The sequence below is a fragment of the Acartia tonsa genome, chromosome 15, assembly GCF_053477335.1.
Source record: "Acartia tonsa isolate MP-2025a chromosome 15, ASM5347733v1, whole genome shotgun sequence".
Lineage (NCBI taxonomy): Eukaryota > Metazoa > Arthropoda > Copepoda > Calanoida > Acartiidae > Acartia > Acartia tonsa.
Genome location: NC_137274.1, coordinates 7,029,451 through 7,053,023, shown reverse-complemented (window position 1 = coordinate 7,053,023; position 23,573 = coordinate 7,029,451). Strand labels below are relative to the sequence as shown.

Genomic DNA, 23,573 nt, shown 5'->3' with positions numbered 1-23,573 from the left:
CTGGTTACATTTTTAGATGTATTTCTTGCAGGCTTACTTTAATATCCTTAACTAAAAAACATCTTAATCAATATATATATAGATGATCACTTAGCATGCATCCAGACAAGGGACATTGATTAAGACAAACAATTCTTAGTGAATATTTCCCCATAACCCACTTACCTCTCCTCCCTTTTTTTACCCACTTCCCTTTAGCTACAACACAAAAAAAGTTTTACTAGAAAATATTCACAACTCTAGCAATTTCAAATGGAATTAATTTGCTGAATAACAGCTTCTGCATGCATCAAAACCATTGAAATAATATGTCTTAAATTTGTCTAAAAAGTTGTTTATGCTTCAAACTTAGAGTTTTATGTTTTCAGAGCTGTAATATAAACCTGTTTAATGGCTAAGACAATCATACTTATTAAAAATTTAAAGTTTAAATATCTCATTTTCTTCTATAAATAATTGCACTATTTTTATTTTTAATGTTTTTTTTAAGTAGCATGTTTGATGTATTATTAAAATCACCAAGAACGTCTAAAGTGTATGTTTTAATCAACTATTTTTAAAAGCGAAGCTTTTCTATAATTAGGGTCGGTCCGTCCGTCCGTCCGTCCGAGATAGATAGCTTTTATTCGTTAATTTAGGCATGGTAGAATTGTCCTATCGTTTTCAAACTTTGCATGATGATTCCTGTAGTAGTTGGGTACGATTTAGAAAGCGTAGCAACTCTATAATCATTACCAGAATGTCCGTACGTCCATTTTAAACATGTTGATTTTTCTACTTTTTTAACAACAAATTTTCAATTGTTTTAATTATCCGTTTGATCTGATTTTTGGTATATTGATTCCTGGGACAACAAAGAACAATATTATAAGCGAAGCAACTCTATAATCAAGTCCAAAAATGTAAGTATGTCCATAAACATTATCCTGTTTTTAAGCAGTTTTTCAACAAATTTACCTACAATTTTGATTCGACATTTATACATTTATGTTCCGTTTTTTCAGTTCAGATACTATACAAGTGTTAATGTCCGTTTGTCCTACCGTTTCAGTGCTTCGCTTTTATGGATGTTGTCATCCTTGTTTTTCTTAATTTTTTCCTTTGTTTTCGAAAAGATTTAGAATAACATAAGAACAATGGCCTGCGCGAAGCACATCCAAAATTATTAACACCTCTTATAAACCAGAATCTAGGAGTGTAAAAAGAGAAAAGAGGTGTGTGATTTTACTGGTAAATTGATGATTAACATTTTTTCACACTCATCTTAAATTCCAGACTGGAGTGACTTTTTTAGCTTGATAATCTCAGATGTTTTCAAACAGAAATCAAAGAAGCAGGTTTTGATGAATTTTCACCATAGCTTTTCTCCTATTTCTAGCACCTGCAGGGGGCACTAACCCTGCTGTCCCTATTTCCTATCCCTGGCTTGAACTCATGTACCTATCATTTACCTCACCTAACCTATCTAAAGTTACTGTGAAATTATGACTTTATTTTCTTTCCATGATAAAATTTTTTTCTATAACCAAGGCAATTTATTTTTAAACCTTTGTTTATAGGCTCCAAAGAATGTAAAATGTTAATGATTTTTCAAACCAAAGCATGCTTGTAACAAATACTATTTTTTTTTACATTTTTTTTTATGTTTAACAACAAAAAAGAATGACACAATTGATAAAAAAGAGACCGACAAATATTTTCAAAATTTCAGATCATATTATAATTGTGTTATGTAAAAAGTATACCATAAGATTAACTTATGTAAAATAGACCTATGGATTTTCTTATAACATATATAGAGTTGCAATATTTCTTAAACTTTACCTTATCACTTAGAGAATCATTATGCATAATTTTAAATAGGAATATCTTAACATGCCTAAATTATTTTAAAAATTATCATTACATATGAACCTTAGACATAATCATAGAAAAAAAAAAATATAGATGTTTAGACTGCTACACAGATTTTTGTTTAGTTTGTGTTTGTTTTGCCAATTCAACTACATTCTATTTTGTTCATATATTAAAAAAAATCTATATATAAAAATGTTATTCTAGCGCCTACATGACTACCCCATCTAGCATGAAACATATGACTATTTTCTTCTTAAAATTTGTTTGTGGTCCCCTTTCAGTAAAAGTGAAATTGCTGGCAAATAAAAATGAATATTCACTTCTGGGCTCTCGTTGGAGTGAGCACAGTTAATTCTTCTATCTAAGAATAATAACCCAGGGACTGTTACCATATTTTATATGGTTTTTTTTATTTCCACTTGAAAAGTTATTAGCTTTTTTGAAATATGATTTTATGATTGATTGCAGACTGAGACAGCTTTGATGTATGATGCTACTCTTCTCTTTGCCCATGCTCTTCACCAGCTTGATAGATCTCAGGTATAAATACATACAAAGTATCTGTCTACATATTTTTTAAAATTTTTACCCCGGGGGTAAAATTTGCTTGGGGGGGATAATATGAACCCCCCTGAAATCTGTTGGAATTACCTTTCCTAAAAAAATACCCCTTGGAGTAATTGTTTTTTTTTTGGGGTGGGGGTTGATTTATAATTTAAAAAGTTCCAACCTAATAATGAAGTACTATTAAATATTTAGTAGTATCTCATTCCTATAAATGTAAACACAGTAATCAGCTCACAAGTCTTGCTAACTGTTAAACTAATATGATTCTCCTTTAAAGTGTAGCTTCCAATAGTTCCTGGTAAGGTTTTAACTAGTGTTGGGGAGGGTACCAACACCCTGGCAGCCTGTCCTAGAAAAATGTTGGCCCCCAGCCAAAATATGGTTGATTTATGCAAAAAAAATGACCCATGTAAAATATTTTTTCTGTAATTCAAAAATTGCAATTGTTCAAGCACTGCAAAGTTTTTAAAATCTGCAAAAAGACCTGTTTTTAAAGCTTTTGTAACTCAATTTTTAAGTTTTTTTTCACAAAATTTCAATTCTAGTGTGTTGAAATTTACCAAAAAATGGGGGCCATCTTAATTATAACATATGAAGGATAAAGTTGTAGCAAGTCATCTTCCAAAGTAAAAATTGTAAAATTGCAAATATAAATAATAGGGTTAAGCCGGATACTTTTTTGGAAGGATACGGATATCCGGCTTATATATAATAACAGATAACCTTTATCCAGCCGGATATCCGGTTCTTCGGCCAGATATGCACATCTACATAATTGCATTGATTTTATTTTATCAGGAAATAGACACCGCAACCCTGGATTGTGAATCTGAACAGACCTGGCAGCATGGCAACAGCCTCATTAATTATATGAAATTGGTAAAAATTCAGGGATATTAAGGGATAAGACAAGGGACGATAAATTGATGTCAACATTATCCATTCTCCATTCACAATTAACATGATTACCCTAATTCTGTATAATATAATTTTTGGACAGTATACAGTAAACAATCTTGAATACCAGCTGAGAATAATTCATTTTATAAAGAATTTGATCCATTGATGAACCATGTGAATCTTTGAGAACATGTTTTATTGTCATAGATATCACCTTAAATTATCAGCCAATTATTATGAGGAGCAAACCCACAAACGTGGCTCAGCATGTAAAGCACTTGCTCGTTGTCGGGGAGGTGGTAGGTTCAAATCTCGGCGCGTAATGTTAAAATGGTTCCTACTGCTACTATGTCAGGTGCGCGACATAAATAGTTAGAGTAGGGGGAATTTCTTGGCCTAAAACAGGTGCAACTCATTACCATGCACAGTTAGGTCGTGCTATCAAAGGGTTGGTTGTCTGATGGGTGTTACTTAACCTAATACCCCAGGTGTTTGGACAGAAAAGGAGACATTTGGCTCCCCCAGGTTATCCTGGGATGTTGGACCATGGCGTTACATATAATGAACAGCATCTCCGCCCGTATGAGGTAATTGACAAGGTAGGTAGGTAATCTTGAGAAGCAGCTGAAAAATATATGTTCCTTACAGAAATGGATGGACAAAGTGATAAACATATAACTATAAAAAATTCAGCAATCTATCTTGAATAGCAATACAGCAAATGTTAAGGTTGAAATGGAGGGTTTAACTGGAATGGTCAACTTCAACACAGAAGGATTCAGAACAAACTTTGAGCTTGGGATTGTTGAGCTTAGAAAAGAGGGTTTAGTTCAGGTAACTTTACTACACAACCTTTGTTTAAAAGTTCTTAATAACTAAAATTATCATATTAATATAAAAATTTTAAATGATCAATCCTTTAATGAACCAAAAGGGACAATCAGATCACATCAATTATAAATATAAAGTTTAAAGACAAGGGGCAGTTTTTTTTATTTATTTCATAAGAATTTATACACAATTTGTAGGTATTGTGACAGGGGAATTGTTGTGGTCAATTTCGGTTGATAAAATCGTACTCAGATATTTATCAATTCTTTACAATATTGTCAGGGGAAGGACTGGGTGAAAGTCTTTAGTGGGGTAGAGAGAAGGTATTGTTTTATTAGCCAGCAAGGAGAAACATTTGATTGCTTATTTGCTGTATTGCTTAATTTAATGCACTTACCTCTGCAGAATTAATAAGCAAATTCTTATTTTCTTCAATGGCTTTGGAATTTTGTACAAGAAAAAAATTCAGCAGATTTAAACAAATTAAGCTATGGAAATTTAAAAGGCAAAGTTTCTCTGAGGTAAGTGCTTTAAATTAGGCAATACTATTGTTCAATTAAAAACACACTGTATTTATTCAACTATCTAGCCTGTTGTCTATCTATCTATCCTACTATCTATCTTACTATCTCCCTAACTATCAAACCCATTTTCTATTCAATTATCTATCTAACTATCTTTAATTCTATCCATCTATCTATATAACCCATTGTCTTACTATTTATACTACTATCTATCTAACTAAATATCAAACTAATTATTATTCTATCTATCAAACAATCTACCATTCTATCTATCAAACTGTCTATCCTATTATCTATCTTACTATCTCTCCAACTATCTATCTCTACCTGTAGATTGCTATCTATCTATCTATATAACCCATTATCTTACTATTAATACTACTATCCACCCTTATTTATATCTTATCTAACTATCCAATTATTAATTCTTCTATCTATCAAACTATATATCCTTCTATCTATCAAACTATCTATCATTCTATCTATCAAACTATCTATCCTTCTATCTATCCTACTAACTATCTAACTAACTATCCAACTATCTATCTCTACCTTTAGATTGCTATCCTTTATCTATATAACACATTATCTTACTATTTATACTACTATTCATCCACTATATATCTAGCTATCTCTCCAACTATCTATCTATCCTACTAACTATCTAACTAACTATCTATCTCAACCTGTAGATTGGAACCTGGAATTCTGGAAATGGAGCCAACTTCTCGCGAAACTATACAGAACAGTACACTGAAATTGTGGAAAGTCTTCACAACAAAACTCTCATAGTCACCTGTATTTTGGTAAGGAAATAGACATACAATATCTATACTAGCGGCTACGCCCCTAGAAGCCTTTAGGGGCACTGGTAGGAGGGTGAAAAGTCGACCTCGTCCCATTTCAAAAGAGTTTAAAAAGTGGGGTGAAGAAACCCTATTCAAAAATAGTTTAAAACCTTCCCAGGACCTATAAGAAGCTTCACTGTAAAGGAGAACAATTTCGGTTCAGCGGTTAGCGAGATCCTTCGGGACAGACAAAAAACGCTTACTATTTTATATTATAGGATTACCCGTCTGACCCAATTTTTTTGTCAAATTTAAAAAGAAACATTTCTTGCAGACGAAAGAATTGTTCACTTTCGACGTAAGCTGAGGTGGATACTCGCTGGTGAGGCAAAATCATTTTTGTGAAAAATCCTCCAAAATCACATTAAAAATCTAAAGTATATCCTACATTAATAACCCTTTTATGATTTTAATTAATTTTTGTAGATTTTTTATGCCATTTTGTAAGATTTTTCCCAAAAAAAATTTTGCCTCACCAGCAAGTAGCGAGCCTAATTTTTAAAAAAGAATCCACCACTGAACCTATATGGGTTCTCCTTTACAGTGAAGCTTCTTAAAGGTCCTTGAAGGTTTATAATTATTTTAGATATACTTATCAATTTATTAGATAGATTGATAAGTTTATAGATAGATAGTTTATTGCGGGGATCTAAAGTGATAAGAAAATTGGCCAAAATATTGATAAAAAATAAATAATTTTTTTTTGTAGGTTACAATTATTAGTTGAAACGTTTGAACATTCAAATTAATTAACCAACAAATAAAAATTCACTCAAGTCACCAAATTTTTTACGGAAAAGAAAACGTTATTATAAACTTTCTGGACTAGCGTAATAAGCAGCCTCTCTCTCTCTCTCTCTCTCTCCCTCTCTGGGGTTATTGTTTGATAGGGGGGGGGGGGGGAGAGGGGGGCCGGGGGGGATGAATCTTCACAAAAAATACATTTTTTTACATTTTAGAATGATCCGTTTCTGATGTTGAGAGAGGAAAGTGAAGTTCTTATGGGGAATGATAGGTCAGACATAGATAGATAGATAGATAGATAGATAGATAGATATAGAGATAGATAGATAGATAGATAGATAGATAGATAGATAGATAGATAGATAGATAGATAGATAGATAGATAGATAGATAGATAGATAGATAGATAGATAGATAGATAGATAGATAGATAGATAGATAGATAGATAGATAGATAGATAGATAGATAGATAGATAGATAGATAGATAGATAGATAGATAGATAGATAGATAGATACTCCAAAGTTTGGGAGGTATCTGATTGCTAAGAGGATTCCAAGATGCGTGGCATTTCTACCACATTTTATTTTATCTTTTACTGGCGGCTTCGCCCCTTGAGGCCTATCTATGTTATCAATCTATGTTAAAATCAGCTGTGTAATAAACAAAAAATTTGGCCTCTAATTGGAGTTTTTTGTCATTTATCTTGTAAGGGTGGCGGTACCCTCCTCGAAAATAGCTATAAACCTTTCCAAAAAGCTAAATTGTAAAGGAGAATCATATCGGTTCGGCGGTTAGTGAGATTCCTTCGGTACAGACAGAAATCCTGTTAGTTTTGCATGAGAATATTTATTTTTTTTATTAATCTCTGAAATATAGGAGGGTGGCACTCTCTTTAAACCTTAGGGGGGTGTAACAAAAATTTATAAAAATTGCAGAACTTCTTTACTTCTTTATGGACCTTAAATATAAAAAATACCCCCCCCCCCCAAGAATAAAAATTGCAGGCTTGAAAAAACACCTTTCTGCCAAGTTTGAAGTGTTTTTACAAATCTGAAACCACTCGAACTACAACTACAAGGACGGAAAGAAGATTAGATGAACAAAGCTATTCTACAATTTATTTCTTGGTTTCATACCTGGGATCTAAAGGGATAAGATTATTAGTGTAAATATCCAATGATAATACACAAAATAACCCTTCTGTATAATAAAAATAGTGGTTGAAACGTTTGAACACCCAACTTAATAAACCAACCAATAAAAATTCACTAAAGTCCCCAAAGTTGTTAAGTCAACAAATAAGGAAACGTTATTTTAAATCTTTGTGGACTAGGGTAATAAACAGCCAATTGTTCGCTCTCTCTCTCTTCCGCTTTGTCTGTCTGTCCCTCCATGTTTGTCCTTTGGTTGTTATGGATGTTGTCATCCTTGTTTCTATATTTACATATCTGATTTCTTTTTTTTAGGGTGAGAACTATTTCTAGATACTACAACATTATAGATAGATTAAACAATCAAATAGATTTTTAATTGATGGATAGATTGAGAAATAGATCAATAGATTGATAGATATTTAAATATATATATCAATCTATATAGAGAGATAGATAGATAGTTTGATAGTTAAGAAATAGATTGATATATAGAATGATGGTTAGATTAATAGATCGCTCCATTATATGTATTAATACATATATCTACTTATTCATAAATGTATATATCAATATATATCTTAACTAATCTATCTACAAATTTATCAATCAACATAGATCAATCTATTGATCAATTTATAGATCAATTTATCAATCAATCTATCAATCAATCTATCGATCAATCTATTGATCAATCTATCGATCAATCTATTGATCAATCTATCGATCAATCTATTGATCAATCTATCGATCAATCTATTGATCAATCTATCGATCAATCTATTGATCAATCTATCGATCAATCTATTAATCAATCTATCGATCAATCTATCGATCAATCTATTGATCAATCTATTGATCAATCTATCGATCAATCTATTGATCAATCTATTGATCAATCTATCGATCAATCTATTGATCAATCTATCGATCAATCTATTGATCAATCTATCGATCAATCTATCGATCAATCTATCGATCAATCTATTGATCAATATATCGATCAATATATTGATCAATCTATCGATCAATCTATTGATCAATCTATCGATCAATCTATTGATCAATCTATCGATCAATCTATCGATCAATCTATCGATCAATCTATCGATCAATCTATCGATCAATCTATTGATCAATATCTCGATCAATTTAGTAATCAATCTATCAATCAATCTATCGATCACTCTATCAATCAATCTATCAATCAATCTATCAATCAATCTATCAATCAATCTATCAATCAATCTATCAATCAATCTATCAATCAATCTATCAATCAATCTATCAATCAATCTATCAATCAATCTATCAATCAATCTATCAATCAATCTGTCAATCAATCTATCAATCAATCTATCAATCAATCTATCAATCAATCTATCAATCAATCTATCAATCAATCTATCAATCAATCTATCAATCAATCAATCTATCAATCAATCTATCAATCAATCTATCAATCAATCTATCAATCAATCTATCAATCAATCTATCAATAAATCTATCAATAAATCTATCAATCAATCTATCAATCAATCTATCAATCATTCTATCAATCAATCTATCAATCAATCTATCAATCAATCTAGCGATCAATCTAGCGATCAATCTTTCAATCAATCTATTGATCAATTCATCGATCAATCTATCGATCAATTTATCGATCAATCTATCAATCAATCTATCCATCAATCAATTTATCAATGAATTTATTTATTAGATTACATTATAGGTATGAAGGGTATACTATGGACCTAATCCAAGAGATCTCCACAATCCTTGGATTCAACTATACTATCAAGCTTGTTGATGATGGAAAATATGGAAGTTTCGACAAGAAGTCTGGAAAATGGAACGGAATGATCGGTAAGTCGCAAATTCGTGCTTTCCCCCATAACAAATAGGGTCCTCATGGGATCCGTTTGCCGCGCATATGTAAATAAATTACTGTCTCTTTAGATACTTTGTTTCCTAGGGTAAGAAACAGGGATCTAAAGGGATAAGACAATGAACGATGAATTGATGTACCTCCCCAATTTACCCCACCTGTAAATAACTATTATTGGTTGAAACATTTGGACACTTAATAAAACAACCGATCAAAATTCAAATAAAGTACTCAAAGTAAAACTTTGGGGACTAGTGTAATAAACAGCCCAATGTCACCTCCCTCCCTGTGTACTAAATCTATAGAAACAAAAATTCCTTTTTAAGTTGGACGATATATTGATAATACATTCCAATGATGATAAACAAATTACCCCTTCAGGTGAACTGTTGGACCAGAAGGCTGACCTGCTAGTGGGAGATGTTACCATTACCTATGAACGAGAACAAGGAAAAAGAAATCCCTTTGTCATAGTTGTTATAGCTTTCTTTGTCTGAATATATGTACGTCCGTAATTCTATACAATCTATAATACAAAGTAGTACTATGTCTGTCTGTATGTCTGTTTGTTTGTCTGTCTGTTTGTCTGTCTGTTCGTCTGTCTGTCTGTCTGTCTGTCTGTTTGTTTGTTTGTCTGTCTGTCTGTCTGTCTGTCTGTTTTTCTGTCTGTCTGTCTGTCTGTCTGTCTGTCTGTCTGTCTGTCTGTCCGTTCGTCTGTCTGTCTGTCTGAAGCTTAAGATCTCAGGAACCACACTGAACCGATTGGGCTCTACTCTTCAGGGAATATACTCTGTATTATTTGGATAGCTAAGAAATAGCCTAAATCCCTTCCAAAAAATAAATTTTCTTAAACCATCCCTTTCCCTTTATTTAGCTTTTATAAAATAATGGAGAACCCATTCGGTTCAATAGTTAATAAAATCTTATATATAACTTTGTCTGACCGTTAGTCCGTCAGTCGGTAATGTTCTGTTTGAAATATGAATTACTTGAATACTATTTAAAATAGATAGACGAATATTTCTGTAATAGTTTCCTATATATCCCCCCCCCCCCCACTTTATTTAAAAAATAAATAATGGGGGGGGGGGAGTAGTTTTTCGTTTGTCTGTTTATTACTTTAGGTCACATAAGGTTAGGTTATATTGGATACTTGAAAGTACTGCATATATACTATATAGGCCCCACATGGGTTAAACATACCTTATTTACTTTTTAAAAAATATAGAATTCCTAACTTACTATATAATTATAGACATTATAGCACCCAATAACACAAATTAATATATAAAAAAAGAAGAATAAAATTGCCGTTAATTTTTTTTCTCAAAAATCTTCGAAAAACAAAAATAAAAATCTCCCAAATTTTTTTACAAAAATGTTAAGTTTTAACAGGGAAGGTGGCGAGGGGGATACGTTACCCCCATCTTGAAAGTAACCCAAGGGGTTTTAGTTTGCAATAAATAAAGGGATTTTATCCTATAGGAATTGATTTTACGATGCCGTTTATGAATCTTGGCATTACAATTCTGTATAAGAAACCAACAAAAAAGGTAAGTCCTGTTTTTTTCCCATATCGCTTCAAAACCAATTAATATCCGGTGGATTAGAATCAGTTCTCAGCCATAATGAAAAATTATGTTTAGCATCGTATTATTTCCAGTTTTTACAAATATAAAAATGTACAATCATATGATTGAAACATGTTATTTATAGCACCTGCCTTCTGCATCTCGGGGCTAAAAAACTGGTTTTAATCTTATGTTATACATTTTTATATTCGAAGAAAGCTGTTTATCATATAGTACCTACTAGTTTCATCCCAAATGATGGTACACAAAATAACCCTTTTCTGTAAATCACAATTATTGGCTTAAAACATTCGAACACTGAACTTAATAATTCAACCAATAAAAATTAGTCTTAAAAGTTGTGAAGCCAACGAATTAGAAACGTTATTGGGGACTAGTGTAATAAACAACTCATTGTCCTCTCCCCCCTCCCTGCATAAAACCGAATCTCTTTTCCTTCTAATAAATATATAAGATATAGATGACCAATAAAATAACAAATATTTTAATACAGGACCCAAACCTGTTTTCCTTCATGTCTCCTCTATCTGTGGAGGTATGGATCTACATCATGACAGCTTACCTGGCGGTTTCTCTTATTCTTTATGCTATTTCAAGGTAAAGTGATAGATTCTTATATAAAAGTAACAGGATGACTGTTTGTCTATAGCTTAAGATCTGGCTAACTGCTGGTATGATATGGTTCTCCTTTACAGTGAAGCTTCTTTAGGCCATGTAAAGGTTTATAACATTTTTTTTTGTGGAAGGAAGATATATTAGCTTCAGCAAGATTAGATGATTAAGTCCTGCTTGTATAGCAATATTCCACGAATAATAAAATAAAAACTCTGTTTTTTACCTGGGCCTTTGTCCCCTTGGAGTCAACAAAACTGGAATTGATCATTTTTCAGAATGAGCCCGTTCGAGCCGACAGAATCAGCCAAGAAACCACCAAAAGAGACGGATTCATCGGGTATAAATTTAAACAGGGCAGGGATCAAAAGGGATAAGACAATGTCCGATAAATTGATGTACATATCTAATGACGATTTTCCCTACTGAATATTACAATTATTGGTTGAACGTTTGTACACTCAACTTAATGAACCAACCAATTAAAATTCAATAAAAGTCCTCAAAGTTGGTAAGCCAACGAATGAGAAAATATTATTATAAAACATGGGGACTAGTGTAATAAACAGCCTAATGTCCCCTCCCTCCCTATATACCAAAGAGAGAGAGTGGACAATAGGCTGTTTATTACACTAGTCACCAAAAGCTTTATAATAACTTTTTCTTATTCGTTGGCTTTAGGTTCTGATCAATAATGAATACTTGATCAACAGGCTTGTCTTATCCCTTAAGATGGATCTTGGACAAAGTAGCTTCAGACAAAGTATCTTCGGACAAAGTAGCTTCGGACAAAGTAGCTTCAGGACATTTACTTAAGAAAAGTAGCTTCCTAAGAAAAATAGTCTCCAATATGGCCGCAGCACTTGGCCCCCTGGCCTACCTAGCCGCGGGCGCTCGGCCCCTAGCCTATAACATAACCTAACCTATGTTAGCCTCAGAACATTTATTTAAGAAAAATATCATCAACTGATAATACATAGGTGGTTTAGAATTTCGTGGATTTTACAAAAAGTGGTTGATAGATTTTTACAATTTTTAATATTGTTTTTACAAGTTTTGATAATGTTTTTACAATTTTTTGGTTAGGTTAGGTTAGATTATAGGCTAGGGGGCCGAGCGCCCGCGGCTAGGCAGGCTGGGGGCCAAGCGCTGCGGCCATGACCTTTATTAACATTGGAGGCTACTTTGTCCTGAAGCTACTTTGTCCGAAGCTACTTTGTTCGAAGCTACTTTGTCTGAAGCTACTGTTTCCGAAGCTACTTTGTCCAAGATCCCTTCAGATTGACTTAAATATCTGCAGGTTTACTTTTAATCCACAAAATGGTTTATTTTATTGTCCATTGTCTTATTCCTTAAGATTCCTGGACCTTGTTCAACAGGATTGTCTTATCCCTTAAACTCCCTGTAGATTGACCCAAATATTTGCAGGTTTACGCCTGGCTGGGCAGGATCCGTTGTATGAGGCCATCTTTACCTGTACAGGCAATCCTGTTAGAACTGTTGCTACTCAGGTATCAGGTTTTTTATGGGAAGCTACTATGATAATCATTTCGTCTGTCTGTCCTTTTGTCTGTTTGTCTGTCATTCTATATGCCTGTCTGTTTGCCCTTCTGTCTGTCATTCTCTCTGTCTTTCATTCTTTCTGTCTGTCATTTTCTCTGTCTTTCATTCTCTCTGTCTGTCATTCTTTCTGTCTGTCATTCTCTCTGTCTGTTATTCTCTCTGTCTGTCCTTGTCTCTGTCTGTCATTCTCTCTGTCTGTCATTCTCTCTGTCTGTCATTCTCTCTGTCTGTCATTCTCTGTGTCTGTCCTTCTCTCTGTCTGTCCTTCTCTCTGTCTGTCATTCTCTCTGTCTGTCCTTCTTTCCGTCTGTCTGTCTGTCATTCTTTCTGTCTGTCATTCTCTCTGTCTGTCATTCTCTCTGTCTGTCATTCTCTCTGTCTGTCATTCTCTCTGTCTGTTCTTCTCTCTGTCTGTCATTCTCTCTGTCTGTCATTCTCTCTGTCTGTCCTTCTCTCTGTCCGTCATTCTCTGTGTCTGTCATTCTCTCTGTCTGTCATTCTTTCTGTCTGTCATTCTCTCTGTCTGTTATTCTCTCTGTCTGTCCTTCTCTCTGTCTGTCATTCTCTCTGTCTGTCATTCTCCCTGTCTGTCATTCTCTCTGTCTGTCCTTCTCTCTTTCTGTCATTCTCTCTGTCTGTCATTCTCTCTGTCTGTCCTTCTCTCTGTCTGTCATTCTCTCTGTCTGTCATTCTCTCTGTCTGTCCTTCTCTCTGTCTGTCCTTCTCTCTGTCTGTCATTCTCTGTGTCTGGCATTCTCTCTGTCTGTCATTCTCTTTGTCTGTCATTCTTTCTGTCTGTCATTCTCTCTGTCTGTCCTTTTCTCTGTCTGTCATTCTCTCTGTCTGCCATTCTCTCTGTTTGTCCTTCTTTCTGTCTGTCTGTCTGTATTCGATCTGTCCTTCTGTCTACCTGTATGTCCAGTTTGTCTGATTGACCTTCTGTCTGTATGTCTTCTATTCTGTCTGTTCACTTGTCTACCTGTCCCTACATCTCTCTGTTCTTGTGTCTATCCCTCCATCTGTATATCTTGTTTGTCTGTTGGTAAGCTATGCTGCAAGTTATTTTGTCTGTCTTACTACATGTCCTTCTGTCTGTCATTCTTTCTATCTGTCCCTTCATCCATCTGTATGTCCAATTTGTCTGCCTATCCTTCTGTCATTCTGTGAGACTATCATTATGACTGTCTGTCCATCTGTGTTCCTGTTCTTCTATCTGTCTATCTGTCTTTCTTTTTCTCTATGTGCCTGTCCTTCTGTATGTTCCTCCTTCCATCTGTAATACTGCTTTAAATAGAATTTTTTTCAGTCACTCCTTTATTACCTCTCCCTCTCTCTGCCATCTCTCTCTTTTTCTCTATTGCTCTTCCACTTACTTTTCTTTTCTCTTTTTCTCTACCACTGTACGTCCCTCTCTCTTTCTAATAAATGAAATAATAAAATTTCATAAATAAATATAGAACCAAGGCCTAGATATCAACTATGAACCTTCCTTTACTGTAATCCTATTGGTACAATGTTGACCAACTAATACATTATATATCTATTGTTAAGGCAATAAATTTATAGTATAGTTGTATAACCAGAAAACTACCTGCAATCCACTGTTAAGGACCTTAAGGACAGCAACTTGGTTAATATTCCTGATGTTATTCATTGATTTTCAAAGACCAAATTGAGAGTCAGCACAGGGTCCTCGGGAAGGGAAAATACAGTAATTTAACGCCTTTCCCCTTTACTGTTTTACTTTAAAAATCTAGGCCCAAGTGGAGACAATAGAGGTGACCCCAAACTCATTCACTGTCATGAACTCATTCTGGTTCATTGCTGCTTCCCTCCTGGGTCAGGGTGTTGATGTTCTACCCAGGTAATACTTCTTCTAGGTCAGGGTGTTGATGTTTTACCCAGGTAATAATACTTCTTCTAGGTCAGAGTGTTGATGTTCTACCCAGGTAATAATACTTCTTCTAGGTCAGGGTGTTGATGTTTTACCCAGGTAATAATACTTCTTCTAGGTCAGGGTGTTGATGTTCTACACAGGTAATAATACTTCTTCTAGGTCAGAGTGTTGATGTTCTACAAAGGTAATAATACTTCTTCTAGGTCAGAGTGTTGATGTTCTTACCCAGGTAATAATACTTCTAGGTCAGAGTGTTGATGTTCTACCCAGGTAATAATACTTCTAGGTCAGAGTGTTGATGTTCTACACAGGTAATAATACTTCTAGGTCAGAGTGTTGATGTTCTACCCAGGTAATAATACTTCTAGGTCAGAGTGTTGATGTTCTACCCAGGTAATAATACTTCTAGGTCAGAGTGTTGATGTTCTACCCAGGTAATAATACTTCTAGGTCAGAGTGTTGATGTTCTTACCCAGGTAATAATACTTCTAGGTCAGAGTGTTGATGTTCTACCCAGGTAATAATACTTCTAGGTCAGAGTGTTGATGTTCTACCCAGGTAATAATACTTCTAGGTCAGAGTGTTGATGTTCTACACAGGTAATAATACTTCTTCTAGGTCAGAGTGTTGATGTTCTTACCCAGGTAATAATACTTCTAGGTCAGAGTGTTGATGTTCTACCCAGGTAATAATTCTTCTAGGGTGTTGATGTTCTACCCAGGTAATAATACTTCTAGGTCAGAGTGTTGATGTTCTACCCAGGTAATAATACTTCTAGGTCAGAGTGTTGATGTTCTACCCAGGTAATAATAGTTCTAGGTCAGAGTGTTGATGTTCTACACAGGTAATAATACTTCTAGATCAGAATGTTGATGTTTTACCCAGATATTAGCACTTCTATGTCAGGGTGTTGATGTTTGACCCAGGTAATAATACTTCTCTTGGTCAGAGTGTTAATGTTCTACCAAGGTAATAATACTTCTAGGTCAGAATGTTAATGTTCTACCAAGGTAATAATACTTCTTCTAGGGTGTTGATGTTTTACCCAGGTAATAATACTTCTTCTATGTCAGAGTGTTGATGTTCTACCCGGGTAATATTACTCCCCAAAGAATATTGATTGCATGACCTTTATCTGTAGGTCCTAATTGTGTTCTAGCATAGTTACTCTTTAATATAAAATGTTGTGCATCTGACATAGTAGCAAAAGAGTCAAGTATTAAGTTTTCAGTAAAAGTTTGATCTAAGCAATATTTTACCATGAACCCCTCCAAACCACCATTAAGAGAATCCATTAGCCCAGTTCACAAAAGAAAAGGTCGATATCTGGAAATTTTAGGTCGACCTTTAGAAGCTTTAGGTTGACCTTAATTATAAAGGTATTTGTGGGTTGCACTTGTTTAGTTTGGCCTACTAAAAAAGAACACAGTAAAAGTGTCTGACTGATTATGACGTAACAAAAAAAATTAGCCAATGAGAGGCCACTATAAATTTTACCATTTACCATAACGGCCTCTCATTGGCTAATTTTTTTTGTTACGTCATAATCAGTTCGACACTTTTACTGTGTTCACTAAAAAAAATCTTTCGACCTTTAAAGGTTATTTGTGAACTGGGCAAAAGTTAATTAATATCCAACAGACAACCAACCTTTTTATGACCCTTTGTCTCGGATTCCTTACTGTGCATGGTAATAAGTTTTGCCTCCTTACAGATAAAGGCATTCCCCCTCTCATACTATCAGTGTCACATATCCCGGACATTTTAACACATCGATATATAAGGATAAGACAATGCAGTCTATTAATTGACATACATCCCCAATGATGATACACAAAATTACACTTTATGCAGAAAAAATAGTGGTTGTAACGTTTGAAAACTCACTTTTGTGAACCAACCAATTAGAACTCACCAATAAGTCTCCAAAGTTATTAAGCAACCAATAAGAAAACGTTATTACAAAACTTTGTGGACTAGCGTCAGAAACATTGCATTGTCGCCTCACTCTGTGATTTCAACATCTTTAGTATGTCATCGTTGGTTCCAGAATTGCACATAACACTACAAAAAAGAATCTGAACCTTTGCATAACCAACCAACAAGTAAATTGAATAAATAAAAAATAATATTTTGGGGCCATAAACAAAATTTGTCATTTCAATGTTGCCCCCTAACGAAAGCTGAAAATCATGTGTAGATTTCTTAGACAGAGGGGAAAATGTGCTGTTTATTTCACTAGTACTCAAAGTTTTATATTAGCGTTTCTCATTTGTTTGCTCAACAACTTTGAAGACTTCAGTGAATATTGATTGTTGATTGGTTGAATCATTAATTATAGCTTTTCATCCATTAATTGTAATCTACAGAAGATGTAAATATAATCATTGGGGATGTACATTAATTTATCAGCCATTGTCTTATCCCTTTAGATCCCTGATAATTTTTTGTATCATCATTGGGGAAAAACAACAATTTATCAGCCATTGTCTTATCCCTTTCGATACCTGATAATTTTATGTATTATCATTGGGGATGTACATCAATTTATCGGCCATTGTCTTATACCTTTAGATCCCTGGTAACTCTATGTTTTATAATTGGGGATGTACATTAATTTATCAGCCATTGTCTTATCCCTTTAGATCCCTGATAATTCTATGTATCATCATTGGGGAAAAACAACAATTTATCAGCTATTGTCTTATCCCTTTCGATACCTGGTAATTCTATGTATTATCATTGGGGATGTACATCAATTTATCGGCCATTGTCTTATACCTTTAGATCCCTGGTAACTCTATGTTTTATAATTGGGGATGTACATTAATTTATCAGCCATTGTCTTATCCCTTTAGATCCCTGATAATTCTATGTATCATCATTGGGGAAAAACAACAATTTATCAGCCATTGTCTTATCCCTTTCGATACCTGGTAATTTTATGTATCATCATTGGGGATGTACAAAAATTTATCGGCCATTGTCTTATCCCTTTAGATCCCTGATAATTTAATGTATCATCATTGAGGATGTACATCAATTTATCGTCTTATGCCTTATCCCTGATAATTATATGTATCATCATTGGGGATGTACAATGTACAACAATTTATCTTCTATTGTCTTATCCCTTTCGATACCTGGTAATTTTATGTATCATCATTGGGGATGTACATAAATTTATCGGCCATTGTCTTATCCCTTTAGATCTCTGAATTTATGTCTCTGTTTAGTGCTTTCTCCACCCGTATGATAGCTGGCCTGTGGTGGTTCTTTACTCTGATTATGATCAGCTCCTACACAGCCAACCTGGCGGCTTTTCTTACTGTTGAACGCATGGACTCGCCCATAGGTAAATCTTTTTCTCATATCCGTTGGATTAGCACACAGAGGTGGATTTCTAAAATACTTTTTGGCTCACTAGCTCGCTAAAATCAGTGAGGCTTGCTAAAATTTTTGTGAAAAATCCTTCAAACTCGCATAAAAAATTTACAAAAATTAAACTAAATCTTATGTTTAACCCTTTTATGATTTTATTTAATTTTTGTAATTTTTTTTCTCGTATTCATTCGAATCCGGTGGATAGGAACCTGTCCTCATCCAAACGAAAAAACTATGTCTAGCATCGTATTATATCCAGCTTTCTAAGAATATAAAAATGTACAATCATAAGATTAAAACTATATCCGCGGAAAGCCGTTTATAATACGATGAAAGAAATAACTATTATGAGATTTTGGAGGATTTTTCACAAATTTTTTTGAGCGAGCCTCGCTGATTTTAGTGAGCCAGTGAGCCAAAAAGTTTTTTTAAGAATCCACCTCAGTTCTCATCTATACGAAAAAATTATATCCAGCATTGATTATATCCAGTTTTCTATGAATATAAAAATGTACAAACATAACATTTTATATCCGCAGAAAGCTGTCTATATTACGATGCGAGAGAAATAACTGTTTTATAAAAGTAACAGGTTGTGTGTTTGTCTGTGTTAAGAAAGGATCTTGATACCCGCTGAACCAATATGTTTCTCCTTTAACATTGGATCTTCCTAATGTTACTGGGAAGGTAAAAACTGTTTTTGGGGAGGGTTGCAAAACCCTCCGATGAGAAATCACCCCAAGACAAAAATAGCTTAAAAAGGGAGGGTTGCAACCCCCCCCCCCTACCACCCTTTTTTTCAAGGACCCTAGATGGCCCAAAGGGCAAAGTCACTAGATATACAAAATATAAGTGTTTGGTAGCGTTTTTACTACAAATTTTAAAGGGGGTCAACAAATTGCAAGATACCAAAATGAGCTCAGTACTCTCATCCCCCATATTTTTTATATAAATTTGAGGGTGGGGGGGGGGATTGATTATTAAGTTATACTTAAGTTAGGTTATATTAGGTACTAGAAACTGCATGTATAGGCAGGTGAGGCACTAAAAAAACTCCTCCTTTCTATTTTTTAAGTTTTTTGCTATATTTCAATATGGGTTGGGGGGGAGGAGAGGGGGTGAGAGTTTGACAAGCACTTTGAGGGAAAGAACCAAAGAAAAAATATTGTTTGAATTTTTAAAATGTAACTTTTTCTTCTGTTTCACTACAGATATAAAAAAACAAGTGAACACTAAACAATTTTATAGACAAGTATGACAACATCCTTAAGTAGCAAAGCACTAAAAACTCATGAAAGGACAATCAGACAAAATGAATTATATATAGTGTTCTGTTGATAAATGTGTTGTAATTCTAGAAATCATGATACCTTTCTGATATAGTAATAAAAATATTTTCAATGTCTTTTATGATTGACCGACAGACTGACGGACAAAGTTAATTATACACTGGATAATCCTTGATACAGGAAATCTTCATCAAAAATTTCAGCTGTCTATTTTCAATAGCAGCCGAGAAAATTGCATTTACCCCATAGCGTTACGGACAAACTGACTGACGGACAGACAAAGTGAATTATATTATAGAGTATATTCGCTACTAAAAATATGTATCCTCATTAGCAGCCGAGATAATCGCATTTACCCCGTAGCGTTACGGACGGACTTTTCTGACAAAGTGAATTATAGAGAAGCTTCGCTACTAAAAAGATGTACCCTCTGCTAAGGCTCCGCTGAAGATTTGGCCAAACAGCAGAAGATCAAATATGGCGCCGTACAGGGCGGCTCCACTGCATCATTCTTCAGGGTAAGTGTACACTCACACACAACTACTTCCGGGTCCAGTCACAAAGACGACATTTATACATTATTTTCCCGCAAATTCTAGTTAATGTTTGTATTTTTTTAGTTCTAAATGTTTTTTGTTTTTTTTTGCCCCCCAGTAGTTTTGCTTTGATTTTTGTTGCTTTCATTTTAAACATAATTTTTATTTGCAAATACATGAACAATTTTCTGAACTAAAAAAAAGAAATGATTTTATACCAAAGATCTAATAGACAAAAGACCTAATGGGACAAAATATGTAATTTTTTTCCCAGTATTGCTTTGAAACCGATTAATATCTGGTGGATTAGAGCTGGTTCTCAGCCATACTGGAAAATTATGTAAAGCATTGTATTATATCTAGTTTTCTATAAGATTAAAACCAGTTATTAACCTTATAATTGTTTATTTTTATATCTGGAGAAGTCTGTTTATAATAAGATGCGATAAATAACTATCCTTTGCATTGCCCTATCTAATGACCTAATGTATAACAACATCTAAACACAAGAAATGTCTGGTCTTTTGTATGTAGGTACCAAAAACAATGTCTAGGAAGTATATTCACAACCAACTTGGTATTAAAGACTTGTCAATGCAATTTTCATTAATTTTTAATGATAAGAGGTAGAATATTGCTTTTCTTGAGAATCAAAACCTTAACATCTAAAATCCCTAACACTGCCAGAAACGTTGTAAGCATATCCTACGATATGAATATGATAAATGCGAAAAGGTCCCTACAGAGCATCTGTAAGAACCTTTTCGCATTTATCAAATGCATATCCTTACAATGTTTCTGGCAGGGTAAGCTGCCTCTTGTTAATGAAAATACATTGCTTTTATAAGTCTCTTATATCAAGATTTCTGTGCAACCTAGAGACATTCAAGATTTGACTTAAAACTTACATCCTTTATAAGTTTGTTGTCTAGGTTCAGAAAACATGCAGGTCAAATATCCCTTTTCATAGAATTTATAAATTTCTATGTTATAGAGTTTAGGATTTTGCCACTAGATGGCTCAAAAAAGAAACGGAAGCTATATATTGCAAATGCTTTTGTATTTTTCCCCTTGAAAAGTTTGTTAAAAAAAAGTTTTTCTTCAACATTGGAGGTACCCTATAAAGAGTGTTTAAAAAACACCAATTTTATGAAAAATATTTTATATTAACTCTTTTCTATGATTATTTATTAAGACATAATAGAAGTTAATCAAATAATCTTCTTGTATTTACTTAGTTCATTAATGCAGCAATTATTTTTTTTGGAATTGAGAAGGAAAAGGAGATATTATCATATTCATATATTGTTTTATTTTTTAGTAGATCATTTATTGATTTAAATTTTTCCAACTTTTCTAAATTGTAGAATATTATCATAAAGTTGGGTTATTATATAAAAATGTAATGACCATATTTATATCTTCAGCAAATGTAAATCTATGATGCACCTTCTTTGGCTAAGAAATAGGTTAGGTAAAGTTTAATTTTATTTGATTTTTATTAAAGGGTTAGGTTAGCCCCAATTGTTTAGGTCCAGCAAGCAATTCAGACCTCTTATATAATGAATAGCTATTGTATGCTGGAAACATACCAACAAAAGCTTATGAAGAATAAACTACATAGCCAACCTAGCCATTATATGGCTCAATAATCTAAATAGCTTAACCCTTTAGATGCCTTTCAAATTAATACCCATCTGAAAAGGTTTAATTACATTTTAAATTTCACTAAAATAAAACTTTTCATTTCATGTTTTGAAAAAAATTGTTTCAAATTAAACATTTGATTGAGTTTCTTCTTTTTTTTTGTAAAGTTACAAATTTTGTTAAAACAAATATTTATATGGAGAATTTTTATATTCCTACTGAGAGATTGACATTAGTAGAACATGTTTCCAAAAGCTTAAAGTTAATTGGCAGAAATGATATTACCATTTCAAAATCATTTTCTGTACTATGACAAGACCTATTTAGGAGATTTTATTTGTTTTATCACAAATTTCTTAAATAAAAGTGATTGGGTTAACTAACCTATAGTCAAAACTGCTGCAAGTAAAGGCCTAATTGTGGCCTTTTTAAGGTAGAAGAATTTTAGCTGCAGGCATGTTTTACAAATTTAGTTAGGTTGATAATAAGTATAGTATCATTTGAAATTAGTGCTCCTTACATGAAATTATATTTTTAACTTTTTTTCTAAAGCTTTTAAGTAGATTTTTTTACACTAATATACATTATAGTATAATTGTTGCCAATACTCATTTATTGTACTGAAAAAATGCCACAAGCAGAACTTCATTAACAATAACTTCAAATGCCAGTAATTGATTGGCATGAACTATTAAAACTTAGAAATATAATAACTACTGGGTGCTTTATTTCAGTAGAAAAAATAATAAATGGGTATTCACTGCAATAAAACATTAAGCATAACACAAATCAGCTTTTAATTTATTCAGAAAGCAAAATTATATTTTCTTCATTTCAGAAATCTTTCAACCAAAAATTTCAGGTATTTAGAATAGTTCATCAGTCTTTGATTAATTTAATTTTTGTCTTTGGAATGTAGATCTGTATTATTATCATAAATCTCAACTAAACTCTAAACATTGGTTTCACATAAACAAAAGTTAGCTATTCAAGCATAATTCACTTGATTAGTTTCATGATAGCAATCAGACATTTAACAACTAGATTCTGAAGAAACAAAATATTTTTTTCTCATAATCATTCGAATCCGGTGGATAGAAACCGGTTCTCATCCATACGAAAAAACTATGTCTAGCATCGTATTATATCCAGTTTTCTACGAATATAGAAATGTACAATCATAAGATTAAAACCAGTTTTTTTAGCTGGTGGCTAAAAAAAATAGTTTTAATCTTATAATTTTACATTCTATATCCGCGGAAAGCCGTTTATAATACGATACGAGAAATAACTATTATAAATCTGAACAAAACTTTGATTTTGTACAATTTTCCCACAAGGTTTAAATTGAATGGGATTATTTTAATATAAAAATCAGAGCTACAGGCTATGGAAGTATGGATTGACAGATATTTAGAGTAGAAAAACAAATTAAGTCAGGAACTTTTCATTATGCTGAGGAATATTCAAATTTACAGATCATTTTGGTACTATTTTTTTGTATTAGGATTCATAAATTTTATTAATATATTGATATAACTTTTTACATATAGGATAAATCTAATGTTTTTAATCCAAGTAAAAAATGTTCCCCCTAAACTTAAAAGTGAAACTGGGTATTAATAATGTTAACTCAAAAATAGTTTGCCCCTTTTAACATTGTAATAATTTAATTCTTTGACTTTTGTATAATTTCTAAACAAATAAATGAAAGAGTTATATTATAATTCGAATTTA

The 23,573-nt window shown here is 33.1% G+C and overlaps 1 protein-coding gene across 3 annotated transcripts in view; it reads left to right on the top strand.

Moving 5' to 3' along the window:
* LOC145307362 (glutamate receptor ionotropic, kainate 2-like) overlaps positions 1 to 23,573 on the top strand; it is a 178,030-nt gene that overhangs the window by 107,581 nt on the left and 46,876 nt on the right. Inside the window, exons 15-30 of one of the 3 annotated variants that reach the window (XM_080149740.1) lie at positions 2,326 to 2,397; positions 3,223 to 3,303; positions 4,054 to 4,158; positions 5,372 to 5,485; positions 6,487 to 6,542; positions 9,161 to 9,294; positions 9,698 to 9,769; positions 10,805 to 10,869; positions 11,402 to 11,505; positions 11,799 to 11,860; positions 12,949 to 13,031; positions 14,841 to 14,922; positions 14,964 to 14,988; positions 18,217 to 18,335; positions 20,092 to 20,171; positions 22,675 to 22,698. In XM_080149740.1, coding sequence (XP_080005866.1) covers positions 2,326 to 2,397; positions 3,223 to 3,303; positions 4,054 to 4,158; positions 5,372 to 5,485; positions 6,487 to 6,542; positions 9,161 to 9,294; positions 9,698 to 9,769; positions 10,805 to 10,869; positions 11,402 to 11,505; positions 11,799 to 11,860; positions 12,949 to 13,031; positions 14,841 to 14,922; positions 14,964 to 14,988; positions 18,217 to 18,335; positions 20,092 to 20,171; positions 22,675 to 22,698 — 1,278 coding nt within the window. The other 2 variants (XM_080149739.1, XM_080149741.1) reach the window with 2 other exon arrangements.